Here is an 18,362-nt window from a genome sequence, read left to right as displayed (position 1 = left end):
GACCATGGCGCGATTCCGGGCGTACGACTCCGACTCAGACGACTCGTCCTCGCTGTCGTCTTCGTCCGACTCCGAGATCCCCAACCCAAAGCCGCCGGCGTTGCGGAGGCGCTCGTTCGGCGCGTACAACGACGACGACGATGACCTGTCTTCCTCAGACTCGGACGCGTCCCGCATGGACGAGGACGAGCTCGTGGCGACCCCGAAGAAACCTGCGCCGAAGGCGAACGGCGTCAGGAAACACCCACCGCCCACGGTAGAATCGGCATCCTCCTCGCGCTCGTCCTCCCGCACGCCGCCACCTCCGCCGCCTCCACAACCCTCGCAACCCCCACAATCAAAAACGCGCCCTGATCCAACCGTGATACTCAGGGCGCAGCAGCTAGGCGTCGAGCCAGGAAGAGTCCACGTCATGCAAGCTTCCCTGTTTCGTATGCCGGAGGAGGAGGCCGCGCTGAAAGCCGCTTCGCAAACCAAGCGGCCGCTCCATTTGCAACTGAACCGGAAACACAGCAGAGGGTCTGATGGCGGCGGACTGGGAACGGAAAGCGTCGAGGTGCGCGCATGTGCCGTGCCAGCTCTGTGGATGGAAATGCTGATCGCACTCGCAGCGACCGTCCTTCAACCACGCCGTTGAACCGGAACCTTACCGGCCTGCAAAATACGCGCGCGTTGAAAACGCCGTATCCTCTGTCAGCGGTCAAGAAGCCGCCATGGTAGACGCAGGTCTCGCATTCGGCCGTTCTTTCCGCGTTGGTTGGGGTCCGAACGGTACACTTGTGCATCTCGGGCGAATATGCGGGCCATCTAGCACCCTGTAAGCAGCCTGTAGTATTTCCAACTATGACTCTCACGCGCTGTCCTAGCAAAACAGCCGCCAACACATCGGAAATCACGATCTCCTCCGTACCATTGTTTCCGGAGGAGCCACAAGATGGGCAGCTCGAGCAGCGGCTTCAACGGTTGCTGCGGCATCAGCTCAGTCATACGGAACGAAAATTCGACGCGGAGGGTGTCCCCTTTGCGTCTCCTTCCCGTTCGCTCAACTTTGCCTCTATATGCTCCTTGTACGCCCCTCAGGACCGCTCCTGGGAGGCGTCACTCTTCCGGCTCGGTCACGCTCTCTTCGACGAGATGGACCTTCACCTCCCCGATTCCGCTCCGCCAGACGTGCGGAAACGAATAGAAGGCATCCGGCGGAAAGCCGCACTCTCTGCATGGCTCGAAGAAGCTGTTTCTCCCGCTGTTGACGCCGACCTCCGCGCGAATTTTGCAGCGTCGGCTGCCTCCGCGGCGTTCACGCACCTCTCTGGGAACCAGATCGAGAAGGCTTGCGATGCCGCGATGGACGGCGGGAACCTGCACCTCGCATCGCTCATCGCGCAAAGCGGCGGCGACGCCGAGTTTCGTATTGACCTGCAGGAGCAGCTCCGCGTCTGGCGGGAGCAGAAGGTGGACGTTCACATGGATGAGCACGTGCGCAAGTTATACGCGTTGTTGGCGGGGATTGTGGAAGTGCTCGAGGGCTCGAACGGAAAGGGCATCGAGCGGTGTCCGGACATCAACGTCGCGGACGGCTTGGACTGGAAGCGGACGTTCGGGCTCTATCTGTGGCACGGCATGCCCCTGGACGCGTCTGTGGCAGAGGTATACGAGGCGTACGACGAGATCGCGCACGACGCATCGGCGCAGATAGCCCCTCCGCAACCCTGGTATTCGGAGTCGTCTCCACCGACAACGTCAAGATGGAATCTACCAGCTCCCCAGTTACCATCCGATGCCCTGTATTCCCTCATAAGATTGTTCGCCATCCCTTCGTGCTCTCTGTCTGACGTCCTGAACCCCTTATCCTTCGGACCCTCCCCGGTTGATTACAGCTTCCCTTGGCATCTGTACATTCTGTTCTCTCGCTGTCTACGGCTCAGGGACTTCGCTGACCGCGGAGATCCTGGACCGCCGGGCGACGAGACAGAGGGCGAGGAGGTTGAAGGTCACAGTCCGACCGCTGATTTGCTCGCCAGCAGTTACGCACATCAGCTCGAGCAAAGGGGTATGCTACAAGATGCCGCATTCGTGCTCATGCATATTGAGGGTTCAGCCGGGTACGTCTCACCTCGCGCAAAACGTTTCATTGGCTCATCCAGGTCATGGACTAGGCGGAGAAAAGCTATCATGGATCTTTTGACGCGTCATGGATCGGAGATAGGTGAGGATCGACTGATCCGGGGGCTTCACAGCCAGCTGAAGATTCCTCTATCGTGGATTCATGAAGCCAAGGTCAGTCGGATACAACGAGTGCATGCACAATGACTCATCTTGTTCGATTCAGGCCATCTGCGCGATATCCGTAGACGACATGTGTGCAGCATATGACTCCTACATGGACGGTCAACTTTGGAACGCGGCACACGACGTCGCCGTTCGCCACCTCGCGCCGGACGCTGTTATCCGACGGGACTACCAGCTCCTGCAGAACCTGCTTGCTGGGTTCGCGATTCGCGCGGTAGATGGATGGCACGTTCGCGGCAAAATTTTCTTGGACTATGTAGACGTCGTGACGCGCTTGGACGCCTTACGCGCGCAGGTGGAGGACCCAGATGCAGTGGCGGATGCGGTACAAATGACGGAACTTGAAGATATCTGCCGTGGCATCCCCAAGCTCATCGATATACTGCCCGACGTGCTCTCAGACAGGACGGATCCTCGACATAACGTCGCTCTTTCTATGATGACTTCCGACCTCATGTCACACCTCAGCCAGATCAGACCGTTGTCCATTGTGCGTCTCTCCAGTCCCTTCGTTTTGGTTCGCATCATTGACTTGCGTGCGTCATGGCAGTCCAACGGTCAACCGCTACCGTCCTCCGCGGACGAAGCTGCGAAATTGCGGCATATACAGTCCGCAGCTCACGAACGGTTCATGCTTTCGATCACAGAATCCGATGACGACGAGGAAGAATGAGTAATCCCATGCACGAACGATATTCTTAGTCTGTATTTCGCAAGGATGGTTTGCGCCATCGTGTCACCGACCCACTACAGGGTTCGTCAGCTGTACGAAGGAGTAACACGACATGTACGGATTTGCTGGTCGCTGTACTCGCTTTGTCGCATGGGTTGGCGATATCTCTCCGCCGTGCGCGACATCATTGGTCCTTTCAAACTTCCTCCAACTTCATGCGGCTCCAACCATTACCGACTTGAGCCAGGGTACTGGTGCGAAGTCGTCGCATCTTTGTATAGGTAAAACATACGAGATGCCATTCAGCGAAGTTCACCGCCATCCCATCCAGAAGTTCGAGCTCTATGAAGTATGGGATTCAGAACTATGTCGAGCCCGTAATTACCCCTATACCTTCTCCCGATATCTCGGGTTGAATAAGGATCACGGAAACCAGGTGGGGCATGGAAGACTTGTAGTCCGGCACTTTCCACGCCCCCATCGTCTCTACACACGTTACAACAGGTTTTCAATCTCCCGCATCATGATCGGTAATCTATAGATGGTGTTCGTCTCCTGCCGCATGCCCTTGACCCGACCGATTAAGCTGCCATTTGGCTGCGGTAGCGGATGCCAGGGTGCACAAGCATTCAACCGCAATTGACGGCTCGCGGGTCCGCCGTTTCAAGCCCACATATACACTAATCGAAATCCTAAACGAGGAGATGCCTCATAGGCGTACCGTGTGAGCGCTTCCGGATCATGGCGATCAGATTGCATCCTGATGTGTCCCCTGGTAAGATTGTACGATCGACCATGTTCTTCCACTTCTCTTGAATTGCTCTTCGCTGTTAGCTTCCACCTTGTTAAAGTTCAGTCGCAGGACCTTATCAATGAGCTCCCACCGCGCTGCAGCAGCAGACATGGCGATGCCTCTCGAAGCACCCTGCCTACGCAGGGACGTAAGTTTTCATGAATGTATATACAGAATGACGCTTCGCATACGAATATGAATGACCAACTGGCTGCGCCAGCCGACGGCGCGGAATTCGGCATAGCACTGGTGTGGAGACCGTCTGAACTTTGCTCGTCCGCGTGTATGGTATCCGGAGTCAAGTAGCTCGCCCTGATATGCTGATACCCCGGAGTTCCGGAGAAGATGCAGGCATCCTGTGCTGATCCCTCGGCCCTCATACATAAATGGCAGCGGAGATAGCTCCATCGTCGACTCTGACCTTACAGCATTGGGCACTGCCGAGTCGCCGACCATGGATCCCGCTAATTCGTTGTCCATACTCGTGGACACCATCAGTGACTTGTGCGTTTATCATGCTCCTGAGTTCATGCGTTACGCCCTGAATGTGTATGCGGGCAGATCCATCCAAGAGAGGATAGAGACTTCCTCCCTTGCATTATTTGCGTATGAATACCGTCAGCTCCATATTTCAACGGAGATAGGCTTCTCATAATTCTGACATCATCTCTCCAGTCATAACGCTGAGCGAGGAAGTAAGAAATCCCGTCTTGATGGCAACTTCGCGATGCTGACCCAATCCACTTTAGATAGAAAAAGTCTGGAAGCAACCTTGGACATCCGCATCCATTCTCTTCATGCTCAACAGATATTATACCATGCTCGAACTTCTTGCAGTAGCCCTAATATCTTTCAATCCTGCCTGGATTTCCAAGGTTTGTTGCCAGGTACATTCATGTTTGCAGTCTCAACTGATCCCGCCGCCCAAACTATAGATGTAAGGATAGCTTTCACGTTGATTATGATGCTCGTTTGATGAGTCACTTGATAGCTGCCCGCACTTTGTACGCTTTCAGGGGGCGGGTGCTGTTGTTGTTGTTGCATTCTGTGAAGGTAAGCCCGCTCATCTCACCCCGATTAATGCGCACTCTGATTCACCCATGCACACCCAGCAACTATGATTCTCCGAATTTATGCGCTTTACGGACGTCGCCTACGAATTCTGCTTGTTCTGTGCTTCTGTCTCGCTGTTCAAGTAACGCTTCAAGGAATAGCGCTCGCGCAATCCCACTGTTCGTTGAGCCATTGTTCCTGTATTTCGACTGATGCTCATCATTTACGTCCAGCTGTGCCTGCCCCGGTAGGATGTCTCTTGGTCGGGAAGTCATCCTTTTTCTCCGTGTTTTGGATTGCTCCGCTCGTCATGGAGTCGATCATCTTCATCATGACGATGTGGCGCTCAAGGCGTTATTTCTACCAAGGCTCATTGATGCCGTACGTTTTTTCTTGAATATCATGCGTGGCTTGTGATGACTGAACAGGAGCAGGGCCATGAGAGTTTTCCTTCTTGTAAGCAGAATAACCTGGAGCTGGAGCTGTCCGTTCTGAAAGACTCTAAATCAAGGATGGAGCCGCTTACTTTCTGGTTGTCTTCACGGCTAATCTGATCAATGTGATCATATTCCTGGTACGTATATTATATCGACGCCTAAGCTCGCGAAATTCTCACGAACGTTCCGCTAGCATGCACGCTCCACCCGAAAAGTCTGGTTTGCCCCCATTAGCGAGGTGGTGACCTCCATCGTGGTTTCACGGTATATTGACTGGAGAATCATCTCCGACCTTGTCTCACCTCATCCAACAGATTGGTGTTAAATCTGAAAGGCCTAAGCTCGTCGGCACAGGCCCTATCCACTTTGTCTGGTGACACACACGACGGCTCTCATAACGTGCATCCTCACGCTGCCCCCCTGATATTCTATCACGGTACTACAGAGCATAGCAAGACTTTGCATCCCCAAGATATTCGTGCTACGAAAGCCGGAGTTAGGGACCGCAACCGTGCGGCGCCCGTCCTGTCCTCGTGGGGGAACGCAAATGGTTCGTTCCTGGAGCCAGACATTATGCTTGTAAATATGAAGGACACCGAGAAAGGGAGAAGAAGACACGATGGACCTGTATGACATACCACACGAAGTAGAGGATTGTTACAACATATAGCGGTCAATACGTCTGAACTTTTCATCCTTGGGACTACTTGTCGATAGTGATCGCCGGTGGATATATATATGTATATACCTTTCAGAGAGTCAGCAGCCATTGTTGAACAGGAGCAATCAAAGCAAACTATATCAATATCTACGACGTACTATGCACGCACAATACCGGCGATACAGCGGCTATGCCGATATGGGCGATTATTAGTATGGATGTACTAGTAGCATTACGATAATGGGATAACGGAAGGTGTTAAGGATATGGCCAAAACTAGAACGCGCAGCACTCAGTCTATATTTCTTCCGCAGCAGAGAAGCAGGGTAGCCACGACGCAGGGCTCCAGCAATCCGCTTTGCATTGCTTCGTATGTCAGCTCCAGTGTAACAATATTGTGAGCCTACAGGACGTCAGCGACGCATCGTCGAAATAGCGTTAGGCCTCACCTTCGATATGCGCCCAAGCATGGATGTTGTTGAAGTGCGAATGAGCTGGGGAGATAAGTGTTACATCCCACACCATTATTCAAGCAAATAAATATGTAACGCACGCAAATATCATTCCCGGAGGGCGTCCATTTGTAGCCAACATTATTGATATACATGTTTCTAGAACTGTGCCGGGGAATGTAAGTCATACATCTGGATTGACGTGGAAATTGAACATACGTGCGATCAGAAGACAGTCCGAGCCATGTCTGCACGCGCTGTTTATCTGCGATGCCAGCGATTTCGACTTTGGGGTGCTGTTGCCACTCAACGAGAGCCACATTTCTGCCCTCGAACTCGCGGATTATACTGCAAAAAGGCGACGAATTGGGATCCGACACCACACGGAAGAAAGTGCGGGATTGTGGTCCGACGACGGTGCAGTTCATGATCGTGGGGTTGAACGAGGTGAAGTGAAAGGCCAGCACGTTCGGTGTAGCAGCGCGTTGACCGGGAGGCATCGGCGGAGTCTGAAGCGACGGGAGTGCTCCAAGAATGGATGGCGGAGGCACTGAGCCCCAAGGATTAGACTGGCCAGCTCCCCAACTAGCATATGGATTCATGACGAGAGATAGCGCGTAGCTTGGCAGATGAATATAACGAAATTGGAATGGAGGAGTATTTGTTGACGAGTCCACTTGGACTCCAGCAGTCGTCCTATATACCTCTCATCCTACTCGTCTTGAATGGTGCACACTCGAATGGAGATCTCGGTCCAAGGCCTTCTCGGAGAGGGCGGGGAACACATACTGCTGACGGAATGGTACGCTCCGAGTCCCATCATGCCAGTGCTCGTTGCAGGCACGGGCCCGAGTCACTGTAGTAATCGCGGCAACGCCAGATCTCAGACAGCGTCTTTAATGGTACTGCGTCGGCGGCGCAGTCGTGCAAGTGGTGGAGTTTGCCAACGTCATATGTCGCAGGGAAAGTCGGTCGGTGTGAAACGTCCTGGGTGCCCGAGTGTTGCAGCTATAGAGAATGTTATGAAATAGATCACGGACACTTCCCCACCCAAAGAAGCGATTGCAAGCGAGTCGGAGCCTGCGACTAAGCGTTGTCTACCTGATTTCGGAGTAGAAAGCAGTCGCGGAACCCTGATCGAAGAAGCAGGCATGCAAAGCGGAGAGTGTACCGACCAGGGGCGCTGTGAGTTGGCGGGTGCAGAGCCCCGGCTACCACAAGAGATATTCCGCGACTGCTGACACGTTCTCCCGGATGAGTCAATGGACAGTCTCCCTCATCGACTGCCAGTCAATGACGGGAGGTTTGTGGCAAGGCATACTCGACCATGATCGCTCCGGACGGCTCCTGGGGCTCAAATCGGAATGAACCTGGAGAAGGACCGAGATTTCAGGTTTGCTTAGCGACAATTGCCCTCGTAGCTTATGCACAAGTGTTTCAAAATACAAATCGAGTTGATCCAGCGATGGGCGAAGGCCAGGAGCAAAAGCCGTAGGCTGTGTTAATGCGGTGCTGCCGGGCCACGAATCACGGGATGCCGTGTCGCGTCCCTACCGCACCGGTCTTTTCGGGAGAAGAGACCAGGCAGAGCACTAAGATGCCCATTAACCTGCTCATCTGACATCCGTCACCCGAGGTCGTTGCAAAGTACATATACTAACGGCGTATGCCTCGACGATGTCATTCATGAAATCATTGAGGAGCGCTAGTTGCGTTAAACGGGGATGGAGTAATACACGAGCAAGATATGAGATACGTGGAAAAGCGATTCAACTACTACATGGCATACTTCCGCGTCCACTCCCGCGCGGTTGCCTCGTACCGTGCGCGGTCGGTCTTGTACAAATGCGCGATCTCGGGCACGAGAGGGTCGTCGGGGTTCGGGTCCGTGAGCATTGAGCAGATCGAGAGTAGCACTGGCGATGCTTGGTAAGCATTCGGCCGGGCGATGTTGTAAAGGAAAACTTGCCTTTCGAAATGGTCAATGCCGGCGACCACTGGTCTCTCAAGATGTCCAAGCAAATCGAGCCGTTCGCGTTGATGTTCGGGTGGTAAATCTTGGTCGTGAAGCTGACCTTGGGAGGCTTGAAGGGGTAGTCGGTGGGGAAGGTAATAGAGAGGAAGAACACGCCTCCTGCGTAAGGTGAGTCGCTCTAAAGAGGATGATATCAGCGAGGGCTCAGATATAAGCACATGTTTACGTACCGGGCCCATGATGGTTGCTTGCCATTGAAACATGTTATCGCCAGTGGGACCAGCGCTGCATGACGAAGGTGGGTCCCGTCCAAGGTCGATCAACTCCTGCAATGAAGGCGCAATGGATCAGCGATCAAGCCATGAACTGGGCGCTTAATCGGTGGCTACCGAGGGTTGCGCCGCATCAAGTACATTCTTTCGATGGACCAACCTTGTTAATGCGCTTAAGAGCCATAGCTGGCGAGTCCAAGATCTACTGGAGGTTAAGTTCCTGGTTGTCATCGCGCACCGAGCAAAATCGATGGACATCGCCCAAGATCGTGCATTGAAAGACGAGGTCGAACGTGGTCATGCGACGAGGAGAAACAGGCGAGCCGACGATACGATAGGATATCCGTCAGCTCTGAAGGATTCTCAGATGTCTGGATTAGCAACTCACGAAGTGCAGGGGGTCGACGACGACGAAGTCGACTATGGTGGTAGTGAACAAGAGGGCTGTCTGGTCCAGATCGGGACTATGTAATCCGTGGCAGATCAGGTGGCTGCACAGCCTTTCTGCAGCTTTGAGATACGTGACTCAATGTGATCAGATTGCTGGCAAACGTTCTTGGAAGTTTCGTGAACAACATTCATCCCGACGACGACTTTCAATCAGGATATCTTGTCTTTCAATCCGGATAACTTGTGCTTGTCTGCACCGATCCTGTGAATCTCGTCCCATCGCAAGCTTGACACCGCCAAGGTCATGTGTATGTCGTGACGCGGTGCAAGTCACTGCTGTGGAATAACGTCGCGTTTGTGCTCGCCTTCAATCCGGTCATCTCTGACTCCTTCAATGTTGGTAGCGTTCGCACTATCATCAAGAAATAACCGTGGACGGCCGCAGCGCGCAGCTGCGACTTTTGACCCGTGATCTCTTTGCGAATGCGAGACTTCCATAAGTCTGGCAATCCGCTCGTTAACAGCAATTTGTCATGCAAGTAAAACCTCGACTTCGTTCATGAATGATCATGAGCTTATTCATGCTTCTATGGTAAGTCATCCGCCTTCGATAATCGACGTGTAACAAGAGCTACTGAAGCCGACTGTCCGAAGAGATCTCTTGTCTCTCCCATGCGTTACTTATGCTGCGGGATCACTGAGTTCCTGTGTTGAAACTTTGGTACAAACACTCACATACAGACGCATAAAGGGCTCTTCGCCGGTCGCCTAGGCTTGCCACCAAGCGTCCGACGGTTTACTACATCGAACCATGAAACTGCCGAGCGTGGATATGCAATTACACCTCGGCCTACACGGGAGGGCTCGCGACGCATCCCTCAAGATGGCTTACATGTCCCAAGGTGCTCACACAATGTCCTTCCTGTTCGGAGTCTGCATTGGGATATTTGTACCTGACATCGCAACGCGGTATGCTGTTGCCCGGCTGGACTGAGAAGACCTGACGTACGGCGAGCCGTAATCGCAAATCGTGGCTTATCATTCGGAGCTAACAGATTTCCGTCTTGCGGACCAGTAAGCGGGGCTCGATACGTTGTACTTTTTACTTGGCTTGGGACAATATAGCCATCGCAATAGGCACAGAATGCGCCGACGTCATATTATCTGGGACCACAGACCACCGCTACCTCCGCGGCGAATGGAGTTAGACGTCTTGCAGACTTACGACTGGCGTCACACTGCCCGAGTTCCCCGGCCCCGATCTTGGGTGCCTGCCGTGAAGTCGGAGCATCTACTATTGCATTCAGAGACATTATCGTTTTCGGAGATGAGGGGACGAGGAGGCGGGGTATGCGGGCGGTGAAGATGATAAGCGCCCATTCAAGTTGTGATGCATATTCCTGTGCTCAGTAAACTCTACAATTGCACCAGTTCTGTCGAATTCGGAAAACACAATCGCACGAAAACACGCTGTCGCTAAAGAAGTCCGAATAACTATGAGACGGTAGATTTCGTCGAGAAACACGGCGGACGAGCATCATCGTCTGATGCGACAGGCAATTTGGCAGATGGAATCGTAGGGTGTGAGCTCCCTGGAATGTACGGCTGAAAAAGCGGGTGAAAATGATGTTTCATAGGCAGCGATCGCAGCGACGCAAGTGAGCTGGTGTGCGTGTTATGACCTGTGAGTAAGTCCTATACCGCTTCCCACTAGTGATTTTACCCAGTTCCGCAGCCATCCCGCACCACGACCTTCGCTCGGGCGGGCCACCTTCAGGAAAGCAGTCAATGCGCGGCCTAGAAGATGGCTCGATTACACGCACTGGTTTCGCGGATTGACCACGCCAATACTCCCGAATCGGAGCCAACCAGATAGCACCGAGGCGCATGAGGAGGTGTGACCCCATTCCCCTTGGGGCGAGATGAGTACATCTAGAAGTGACTCACAGAGGAGGCCACTCACCACATCATCGGGCTCAGTATATAATCACGGGTCGTGACCCAAGCTACCTTGCCCCATTCAATCCGCACTTCGTGATGTGGTTCATCATGGTGTAGCCCTTCCAGCCGCTTTTCATCTCCTGATGAATGGATGGCTTGGAGATCATCACTAAGGGAGTTCTGGTAGATGACATGGCTCCTCACATGCGCCATGAGAGCTCGGCTCAGGGAGGTGAAGGTATGGTCGGATGTTCCTTAAGTACGTAGCTTCAAATCGCATGTCTGGGATTGCAAGTAGCTTCAGAGACGAGCTTCTTCTTCGGTGATTCCTCTCCTGCATGATCTGCGTGAGCACATGGGGAATGTCGATACACACGCGGACAACCTTTGGGCGAAGATGTGGGGGTTCGTCACGCCCCGCATACCGTTGACCAGCATACCACGCGTTAATCTGGTCCTGGGTGGCCATGACACAGCCTTTCCGTCCAACAATATCGTCGAGAATGCACAATGCCACAAGCTACGGAATGAGACGGTGCAGCTCGGCCAATAGCCTGATCGGAATAACGTGAGCCAAGAAGCGGTGGTCGGTGGCGCTGCAAAAGTATCAGGACTTTAATACGAGGCTGCTTCAGCCTTTAGCTTGCTTGTACCCATCATCGATCTGCCTTCTTGGTCCCGAGGACCCGTTCGCTGCTGTAAAGGACAGTAAACATGGCGGACAAGATCACACGTATTGCTATCGTCGACTCGAATCGATGCAAACCGAAGCGATGCGCCCAAGAATGCAAAAAAGTGTGTATCGTGATTCGTCCGATCGGTGATGCTAACTCTCATACATGATTTCCAGTCATGTCCTGTAGTGAAAATGGGTAAGTGAAGCGTCGATATCACTCGTGCTTTCGACGCTGAGGACGCGATCAGGCAAGTTGTGTATAGAGGTCAAGCCCTCAGATAAGATTGCCTTCATATCCGAATTTCTATGCATCGGTTGTGGTATCTGTGTAAAGAAGTACGTCCCACCATCAGTTAAACCTATTCCCATTGACGGATCCTGGTCAGATGCCCCTTCGAAGCCATCGCTATCATTAATCTGCCTACAAACTTGGAATCTGAAGTCACGCACCGATACACCGCGAACGCTTTCAAATTGCATCGGTTACCAACACCTCGCCCCGGGCAGGTCCTTGGGCTGGTAGGGACGAACGGTATTGGGAAGAGTACTGCGCTGAAGATCCTGGCCGGCAAACTCAAGCCAAACCTCGGACGTTACGATGTGCGCAATACGTCCACGCTCACCCATCACACGACCCATTCCGCCCATCTAGGACCCTCCGGACTGGCAAGAAATTCTTAAGTACTTCCGTGGATCTGAACTCCAGAATTACTTCACGAAGGTGCTCGAAGACAACATCAAGGCACTCATCAAACCGCAATACGTGGACCACATCCCGAAGGCGATAAAGGGGAATATGACCGTCAGCCAGATGCTTGACTCGAAACTGGAGCTAAACAACAAGGAAAAGATATGTGACGAGCTTGAACTGAATGAGGTTCTGGACCGAGAAGTCGGCCAATTGTCAGGAGGAGAATTGCAGCGGTTCGCCATCGCGATGTCTTGCATCCAAAAGGCCAACGTGTGAGTCTGTTATCCTCATACGTCGATCAGGGACAGATATCGATCACGTCGCTTTCAGCTACATGTTTGACGAGCCATCCTCTTACCTCGATATAAAGCAGCGACTGAAGGCGGCTGAAGTGATTCGGAGTCTTCTCGCGCCGGACTGCTATGTCATCGCCGTCGAGCACGATCTTGCTGTGCTTGATTACCTTTCCGATTTTGTCTGCTGTCTCTACGGTAAACCGTCTATGTACGGTGTGGTCACCATGCCTGCGTCCGTGCGAGAAGGTCCGTTAGCTCCACTGATTCGCTTCCAGTATGCTCACGTCGGTGTCGCGTAGGTATCAACATATTTTTGGACGGTTTCATCCCTACGGAGAACTTGCGTTTCCGTGAGGAAGCTCTTTCCTTCAAGATGGTCGAAACTGCCGAAGAACTCGTCCTTGACAAAACCCGGCACTACAACTACCCCTCCATGACGAAGACTCTCGGCAATTTCAAGATTTCCGTGGAAGGCTCTTCGTTCACGGACTCCGAGATCATCGTTATGCTTGGCGAGAACGGCATGGGCAAGACGACGTTCATCCGACTTCTTGCCGGAGTGCTCGAGCCGGACGAGGGCAAACCTGCCCAACAGCTCGCCGTATCGCTCAAACCGCAGACGATTTCGCCGAAGTTCCCAGGCACCGTTCGCATGCTGCTGTTGAAGCAAATCAGGGCTGCGTTCATGCACCCGCAATTCCAGACAGACGTGCTGAAGCCGATGAACCTGGAGAACATCATGGATCAAGAGGTAAAGACGCTATCCGGAGGAGAGCTGCAGCGTGTGGCCATCGTGCTTGCTCTCGGAAAGCCGAATGTTCAAGTCTACCTGCTGGACGAGCCTTCCTCGTAAGGCGAATTTCGGTGGTACTGGTGCGCTTTCGCTAACACCTTTTGCGACCAGATTCTTGGACTCCGAGCAGCGTATCATCGCCAGCAAGGTCATCAAGCGATTCATCCTCCATGCGAAGAAGACCGCCTTCGTCATCGAGCATGACTTCATCATGGCGACGTATCTCGCTGATCGTGTCATCGTCTTCGAGGGTAAACCCGCTTTAGAAGCCAGCGCAAACCCGTGAGTCTGCTCTGATTATTATGCTGGCCATTGAAACTCAATTCTGAGGCTTCACAGACCGCAATCGCTCCTGACCGGCATGAACAAGTTCCTCGCTTCTCTCGAGATCACCTTCCGACGAGATCCCACCAACTTCCGACCGCGCGTCAACAAGCGTGACAGTGTCAAAGATCGGGAGCAAAAGGGCAAGTCATCATTCGTATCTAGCGTCGATTGCAATACTCATTCTATGTACAGCGGCTGGCAATTATTTCTTTCTCGAGGATTAAGAATGTTTGTGGACGTGCCTTCGCATGAACTGTATTCAAACCAACGATGTAGCCCAAGACTTACAGACAGTGCCATGTTCCCTAGGAATAGTTGTTGTAGCTTATTTTTACGGGCCGCCCTGCAGCTTACTCATGTTCCGTACTACCTGTAAAGTACTGTAGAAGGTGCTCCCCAGGTGGGCACTTTTACGTGAGGAGGAGTACGGCGCCACTCTTTGATGACGAGCGCCACGACCAAGCCATATCATGACGTCACTTATAGCTCATCCGGCCAACCTGTCCGTGCTTAAGGGGTGTTGTATGCAAAGACTGATCTAAAACACATTGAACATCACCCACTGGCAGATCACCATGAGCACCAGTCCACACAGCCGAAGTCTCGTGCGTTGTGTGATATTTTGACTGACCTAATGTGTAGCTGACCGGGTGCATTGCGTAGGCGGTCGCTACGGTCGTCGGTATTATTGGGACTGCAGGAATAATGTATATGCAGGGCCAGAAGTCGTCTGCAGAGGCGCCTCATCTGCCTACACAAACCAGCAGTATGTTCCGGGTCTTCTGGTGCATAGGGTGGCGCATGTTAATGGTAGCATCCGACAGAGAACAACCAGATGTCGAGCGACAAGTACACCGACCGCGGTATGGACTCCCGGGCGGTCAGGGAGTCCATACATGGTGGTCCTGGCACCAGACAGTGATCGAGGTGACTCCGGATCCAGTCTATTAATCTTCCGAATGACCGGATTGCCAACCTCACCAATCATCGCAAAGCTGTATTATACGATGTAGATCAATATGCCCAGTCATTTGGAAATGCTGAGGTTGTCCAGCGAGCAAAGCGGATGCATTGGCAGCATTGTGCGCATATGCAAGGGAACTTGGCCCAAGCGACTGTCACAAACAATCGGTTGGTGTGACACTTGAGAACCGTGGGACAATTTCTACAATCATTGTTGTCACACCGCTTTCTTATTGTGACCTTGTGCTGCAATGTTGGGGTCGATTCTCTCTCCCGCGCCTCGAGCAAACAACAATGGAGATGGCTCGAATTGGACCCGCTCGGACTCACCACAAAAGCACTGGTTACCTTCAGATCTGTCCATTAGTCCTACTCAATAATGGATTTCCGGTCGTCGATTTCCGGTGCGCATGAGTGAATGAGCTTGAGAGCGTGTGATGCCATCTGTCAATGACGTCATTGGCCGAGTCGGCATTGACACGTGAGCTGCGTTGACGCTCGTGGCAATTGTAGCTCCGCTCGAAATCTCGTGTCGCGTTCAGCGCGGCCGACGCGGTCGACAACTTCACCATGGACTTCAGCATTGATTCCCTTGACCCTGCATTCGTCGATGAGGCTGCTATGCAGCTTGGCTTGCACGAACTTCTGAACTTCTCTCAGGCTGGAGGATACACGCAGGAGAACTACCCTTTTCCAGGCCACCAGCCCTTGGAGTACTTAGGACCTGCATTCGACTGCAACAACATGGAGTTAGAGACAGGTGGAATTCTTATAGAACAAGGTGAGTTAGCCCACTATAGTCATTGAGCCTGCGAAATCTGAACTAGTCGAATCAAGCCGCCAATCCCCAGGCCGATAGCCGGGCTATCCAACCTCCACCAACTCAAAGCCCGAAGTCTGCGCTTTTCGAGGAAGAAGTCACGCACGCTGAAGCTGTCCTCGTGGAGATCTCCAACCACCAGACGCCGTCGTGCCCGAAGACACCTACCCAGCGTGGCCGTGGTCGTGGTCGCGGACGTGGCCGAGGCCGAGGCCGTGGCCGGTCTGTAACTGTACACGGCGGTGCCCCAGACACGAACCGAGACGTCATGAACACGAGCCAATCCGCCGCGAACACATACTACGACAGAAAGGATGCATACCGCGTCACGACGGACACAAATCACGGCACGACGGGCGAGACCCATGGCGCAAAGGGTGCGAAGGGCGTCACGGCAGGTGCAAAGGGCACTGCGGGGGGTGCGGAGGGCATCACGGCGGGTGCGGAGGGCATCACGGCGGGTGCGGAGGGCATCACGGCGGGTGCGGAGGGCATCGCGGCAGGTACGGAGGGTGTTGCGGCGGATGCGAAGGGGATCGCGGCGGATGCGATGGGGATCGCGGCGGATGCGAAGGGTGTTGCGGCGGGTGCGAAGGGTCCCGCGATGGGCACCAAAGGAGACACAAAGCCGAAGAAGACGCCAGCGAAAGGTGCCGGGTCTCGCTCACGCAAGAATGCGCGAGCTGGCGGAGAGTCGGATGAGGACATCAAGGAGCTCACTCCGGGTATGAGGGAGCGTGTTATGGCCAGCATGGAAGGGAAGTGGAGCGAAGAGGAGACGAAGATCCTCGTCGACTATATCTGTCGCGAGGAGATCTGGCAGGAATTCAAGATTGAGCGGGGCAGACACTTCATGAAGGTAGGCTGTCTCCTTCTGCATTGTCTGCAAAATCTGATCTCCGCCATCCCATCTCAGATCTCGCAGGATTTCTTGAGCAGTCGCAAAACTGCGGAGCAGGTCCAGCGCAAATGGGACCAGCTTTTCGGCCAGTACAAGGCTGCCCGCAGGTTGGAGGAGGAGACTGGCGGAGGCGACGGTGACGAGTCGGATGTCGAAGGCTTGGATGACACGGAGACCGACACCAAACCCGGTCAACCTCTGCGCAGCAAAAGTTCGCAGAGCAAGTGGTCGCGTGCAACACTCGAGGACTTTCGCGAGACTGATATCTATCGCGCCATTGATTCTGTGTATGTATTTACTGCATACGAGATCCTCATACTGACTGTCTCTGTAGGGCTCACGACAGTCCTGAGGTCATTCGTGCACACCCGCTGAATGAAGCCACATCTGTCTCCGATGACGAAGAGTCCGACGAGCGCTGCCGCAAGAGATTACGCCGCGATGCATCGGATGATGACATGCTCAGATCGCTTGTTGCGAGCATCCAAGACCGCGCGAAGGAGAAGACCAAGTACGAGGAGAGAGATCTCCGTCTTCGCGAGGAGCAAGCTAAACGCGAAGCTGAGCTTCATCGTGAGCGCCGACGTGAGCTCCGGCTGCAGAACTGGACAAAGGTTGCTGAATTCCTTTCTTCTCCTGATCCAACTCTGAAGGAGATTGGCAAAGTTATGGCCGAAACACTCAAGAAGGAGGCTGATGCCGATGGTGGGCTCTAGTCTGTTTTGCCTCTTTGTTGATTTTTCTTGCTAGATCCCAAAAGTTAGATGGTATACACTCGTATTTCATTCTAGACTAATCTAGCTTATCTTTCCATACACCGTCTCCTCTATAACATCTGATCCATAAGTAATTTGCGACGCAATAAACCTGAGCGGTAGAGATCATTATCGGTCTCTTCCGCAATCTCATTCTGCCTGAGCCGCCGCAGGTGGCGTGTGACACGAGGCTCTTCATCAGCATTGAAGTCACTGATGCGTGTTGGGTCATCCCCGAATAAAGTCAAGATGTTGTGCGAAACCATAAGTGCCTCAATGGTGCGGTTGATGCGACAAAGGTCGCGGCCTGGAATGGTGCGAAGGTAGGGAAAGCGGCCCTTAAGCTGTCCAAAGGTGTGTTCAATAACAATTCGTCTTGATGACAACCGCTGGTTCCAGCGTTTGCGGCGGGTCGACTCGATTGAATCTGTGGTGAGGTCGGGGTCTGCAAATGGGCGGATAGTATACATTGACAATGGATAACCTTTACCTTGTGTCAGTAATGATATCAAAGCAGAACTAAGTCCATACCTTTGTCAACCATGATAAACTCGTCATCTTGGAAATACTCATCGCGACGTAGCCACAAACGAGATTGTTTGAAGATTGTTGCATCGGTGAGGCATCCAGGCCAGCCAAGCTCGTAGCTAATAATGAGACCTTCATGATCACAGATTGCTTGTATCGAGAGCTGATAATCTTGTGAGCACAAGACCAAGTAAAAGAACTGTTACTCACAGCGTAGAACTTTTTTCTGCACCAGTATGAGTATGGGTTTTGAAGCGGGCGGTTGACCAGTCTCAGTAGAGAGCCATCACCGACACCAATACATCCCGGAAAGCCCCACTTGGACATGTACTCCTTGATTTGTTCACGTCATTGCATGTTTGGCCAGCTAAGATACTCCGGTTTGAGGTGTCGAAGTGCTCTTGTGACACGGCTGAAATATAGGAAGCTACTTCCTTCTGCAACACCGATAACATCACCGGTTCGAGCTGCTGTCATGCCACCAGTTTGTATATAGAATGCGGCCATTTGGAATTTGACAGGTCGCTGAGGCCTGAAACGAGTCCCTTCAAAGACGGGATCATCCTTGATGAGATCATGAATACGCCAGAAGGCAGCACGGGACATGCTATTGAAGGGACTGTGAGTGATTTCATCCTCACCCGGGTCTTATCCTAGCTCACCGCATCCAGCTTCG

General features: G+C 53.0%; 7 protein-coding genes across 7 annotated transcripts; 3 read left to right on the top strand and 4 right to left on the bottom strand.

The window, feature by feature from the left end:
- Positions 1–4: 4 nt before the first annotated feature.
- On the top strand, positions 5–3,032 carry PUNSTDRAFT_102949 (uncharacterized protein; the record flags this gene model as incomplete). Its single annotated transcript, XM_007384074.1, has 6 exons — positions 5–556; positions 612–817; positions 867–2,102; positions 2,157–2,277; positions 2,330–2,779; positions 2,840–3,032. 6 exons carry the CDS (start codon positions 5–7, stop codon positions 2,960–2,962), a joined length of 2,688 nt encoding a protein of 895 aa, XP_007384136.1. The 3' UTR covers positions 2,963–3,032.
- Positions 3,033–4,209: 1,177 nt separating this feature from the next.
- On the top strand, positions 4,210–5,570 carry PUNSTDRAFT_134577 (uncharacterized protein; the record flags this gene model as incomplete). The annotated part of the gene is made up of 10 exons (XM_007384073.1): positions 4,210–4,259; positions 4,317–4,372; positions 4,431–4,450; positions 4,505–4,630; positions 4,772–4,808; positions 4,868–4,987; positions 5,042–5,189; positions 5,243–5,264; positions 5,320–5,382; positions 5,439–5,570. 10 exons carry the CDS (start codon positions 4,210–4,212, stop codon positions 5,568–5,570), a joined length of 774 nt encoding a protein of 257 aa, XP_007384135.1.
- A 628-nt stretch (positions 5,571–6,198) lies between these two features.
- On the bottom strand, positions 6,199–6,960 carry PUNSTDRAFT_113777 (uncharacterized protein; the record flags this gene model as incomplete). Its single annotated transcript, XM_007384072.1, has 3 exons — positions 6,199–6,309; positions 6,460–6,523; positions 6,578–6,960. 3 exons carry the CDS (start codon positions 6,958–6,960, stop codon positions 6,199–6,201), a joined length of 558 nt encoding a protein of 185 aa, XP_007384134.1.
- Positions 6,961–8,134: 1,174 nt separating this feature from the next.
- Positions 8,135–8,789, bottom strand: PUNSTDRAFT_113776 (ubiquitin-conjugating enzyme E2; the record flags this gene model as incomplete). Its single annotated transcript, XM_007384071.1, has 4 exons — positions 8,135–8,274; positions 8,328–8,511; positions 8,564–8,659; positions 8,766–8,789. 4 exons carry the CDS (start codon positions 8,787–8,789, stop codon positions 8,135–8,137), a joined length of 444 nt encoding a protein of 147 aa, XP_007384133.1.
- Positions 8,790–10,229: 1,440 nt separating this feature from the next.
- On the bottom strand, positions 10,230–11,506 carry PUNSTDRAFT_120636 (uncharacterized protein). Its single transcript, XM_007384070.1, has 5 exons — positions 11,322–11,506; positions 11,141–11,270; positions 10,959–11,091; positions 10,819–10,906; positions 10,230–10,766 (listed from the first exon to the last, which is right to left on the bottom strand). Exons 1-5 carry the CDS (start codon positions 11,403–11,405, stop codon positions 10,671–10,673), a joined length of 531 nt encoding a protein of 176 aa, XP_007384132.1. The 5' UTR covers positions 11,406–11,506; the 3' UTR covers positions 10,230–10,670.
- A 1,283-nt stretch (positions 11,507–12,789) lies between these two features.
- Positions 12,790–13,340, bottom strand: PUNSTDRAFT_113774 (uncharacterized protein; the record flags this gene model as incomplete). Its single annotated transcript, XM_007384069.1, has 3 exons — positions 12,790–12,827; positions 12,884–13,016; positions 13,038–13,340. The coding sequence occupies 3 exons, from the start codon at positions 13,338–13,340 to the stop codon at positions 12,790–12,792; spliced, it is 474 nt and encodes a 157-aa protein (XP_007384131.1).
- A 1,912-nt stretch (positions 13,341–15,252) lies between these two features.
- On the top strand, positions 15,253–17,119 carry PUNSTDRAFT_44765 (uncharacterized protein; the record flags this gene model as incomplete). Its single annotated transcript, XM_007384068.1, has 4 exons — positions 15,253–15,463; positions 15,520–16,361; positions 16,419–16,690; positions 16,738–17,119. 4 exons carry the CDS (start codon positions 15,253–15,255, stop codon positions 17,117–17,119), a joined length of 1,707 nt encoding a protein of 568 aa, XP_007384130.1.
- Between the last annotated feature and the right edge of the window lie 1,243 nt (positions 17,120–18,362).

The sequence above is a fragment of the Punctularia strigosozonata genome, assembly GCF_000264995.1.
Source record: "Punctularia strigosozonata HHB-11173 SS5 unplaced genomic scaffold PUNSTscaffold_7, whole genome shotgun sequence".
Lineage (NCBI taxonomy): Eukaryota > Fungi > Basidiomycota > Agaricomycetes > Corticiales > Punctulariaceae > Punctularia > Punctularia strigosozonata.
This window is presented reverse-complemented; position numbering and strand designations above follow the sequence as displayed.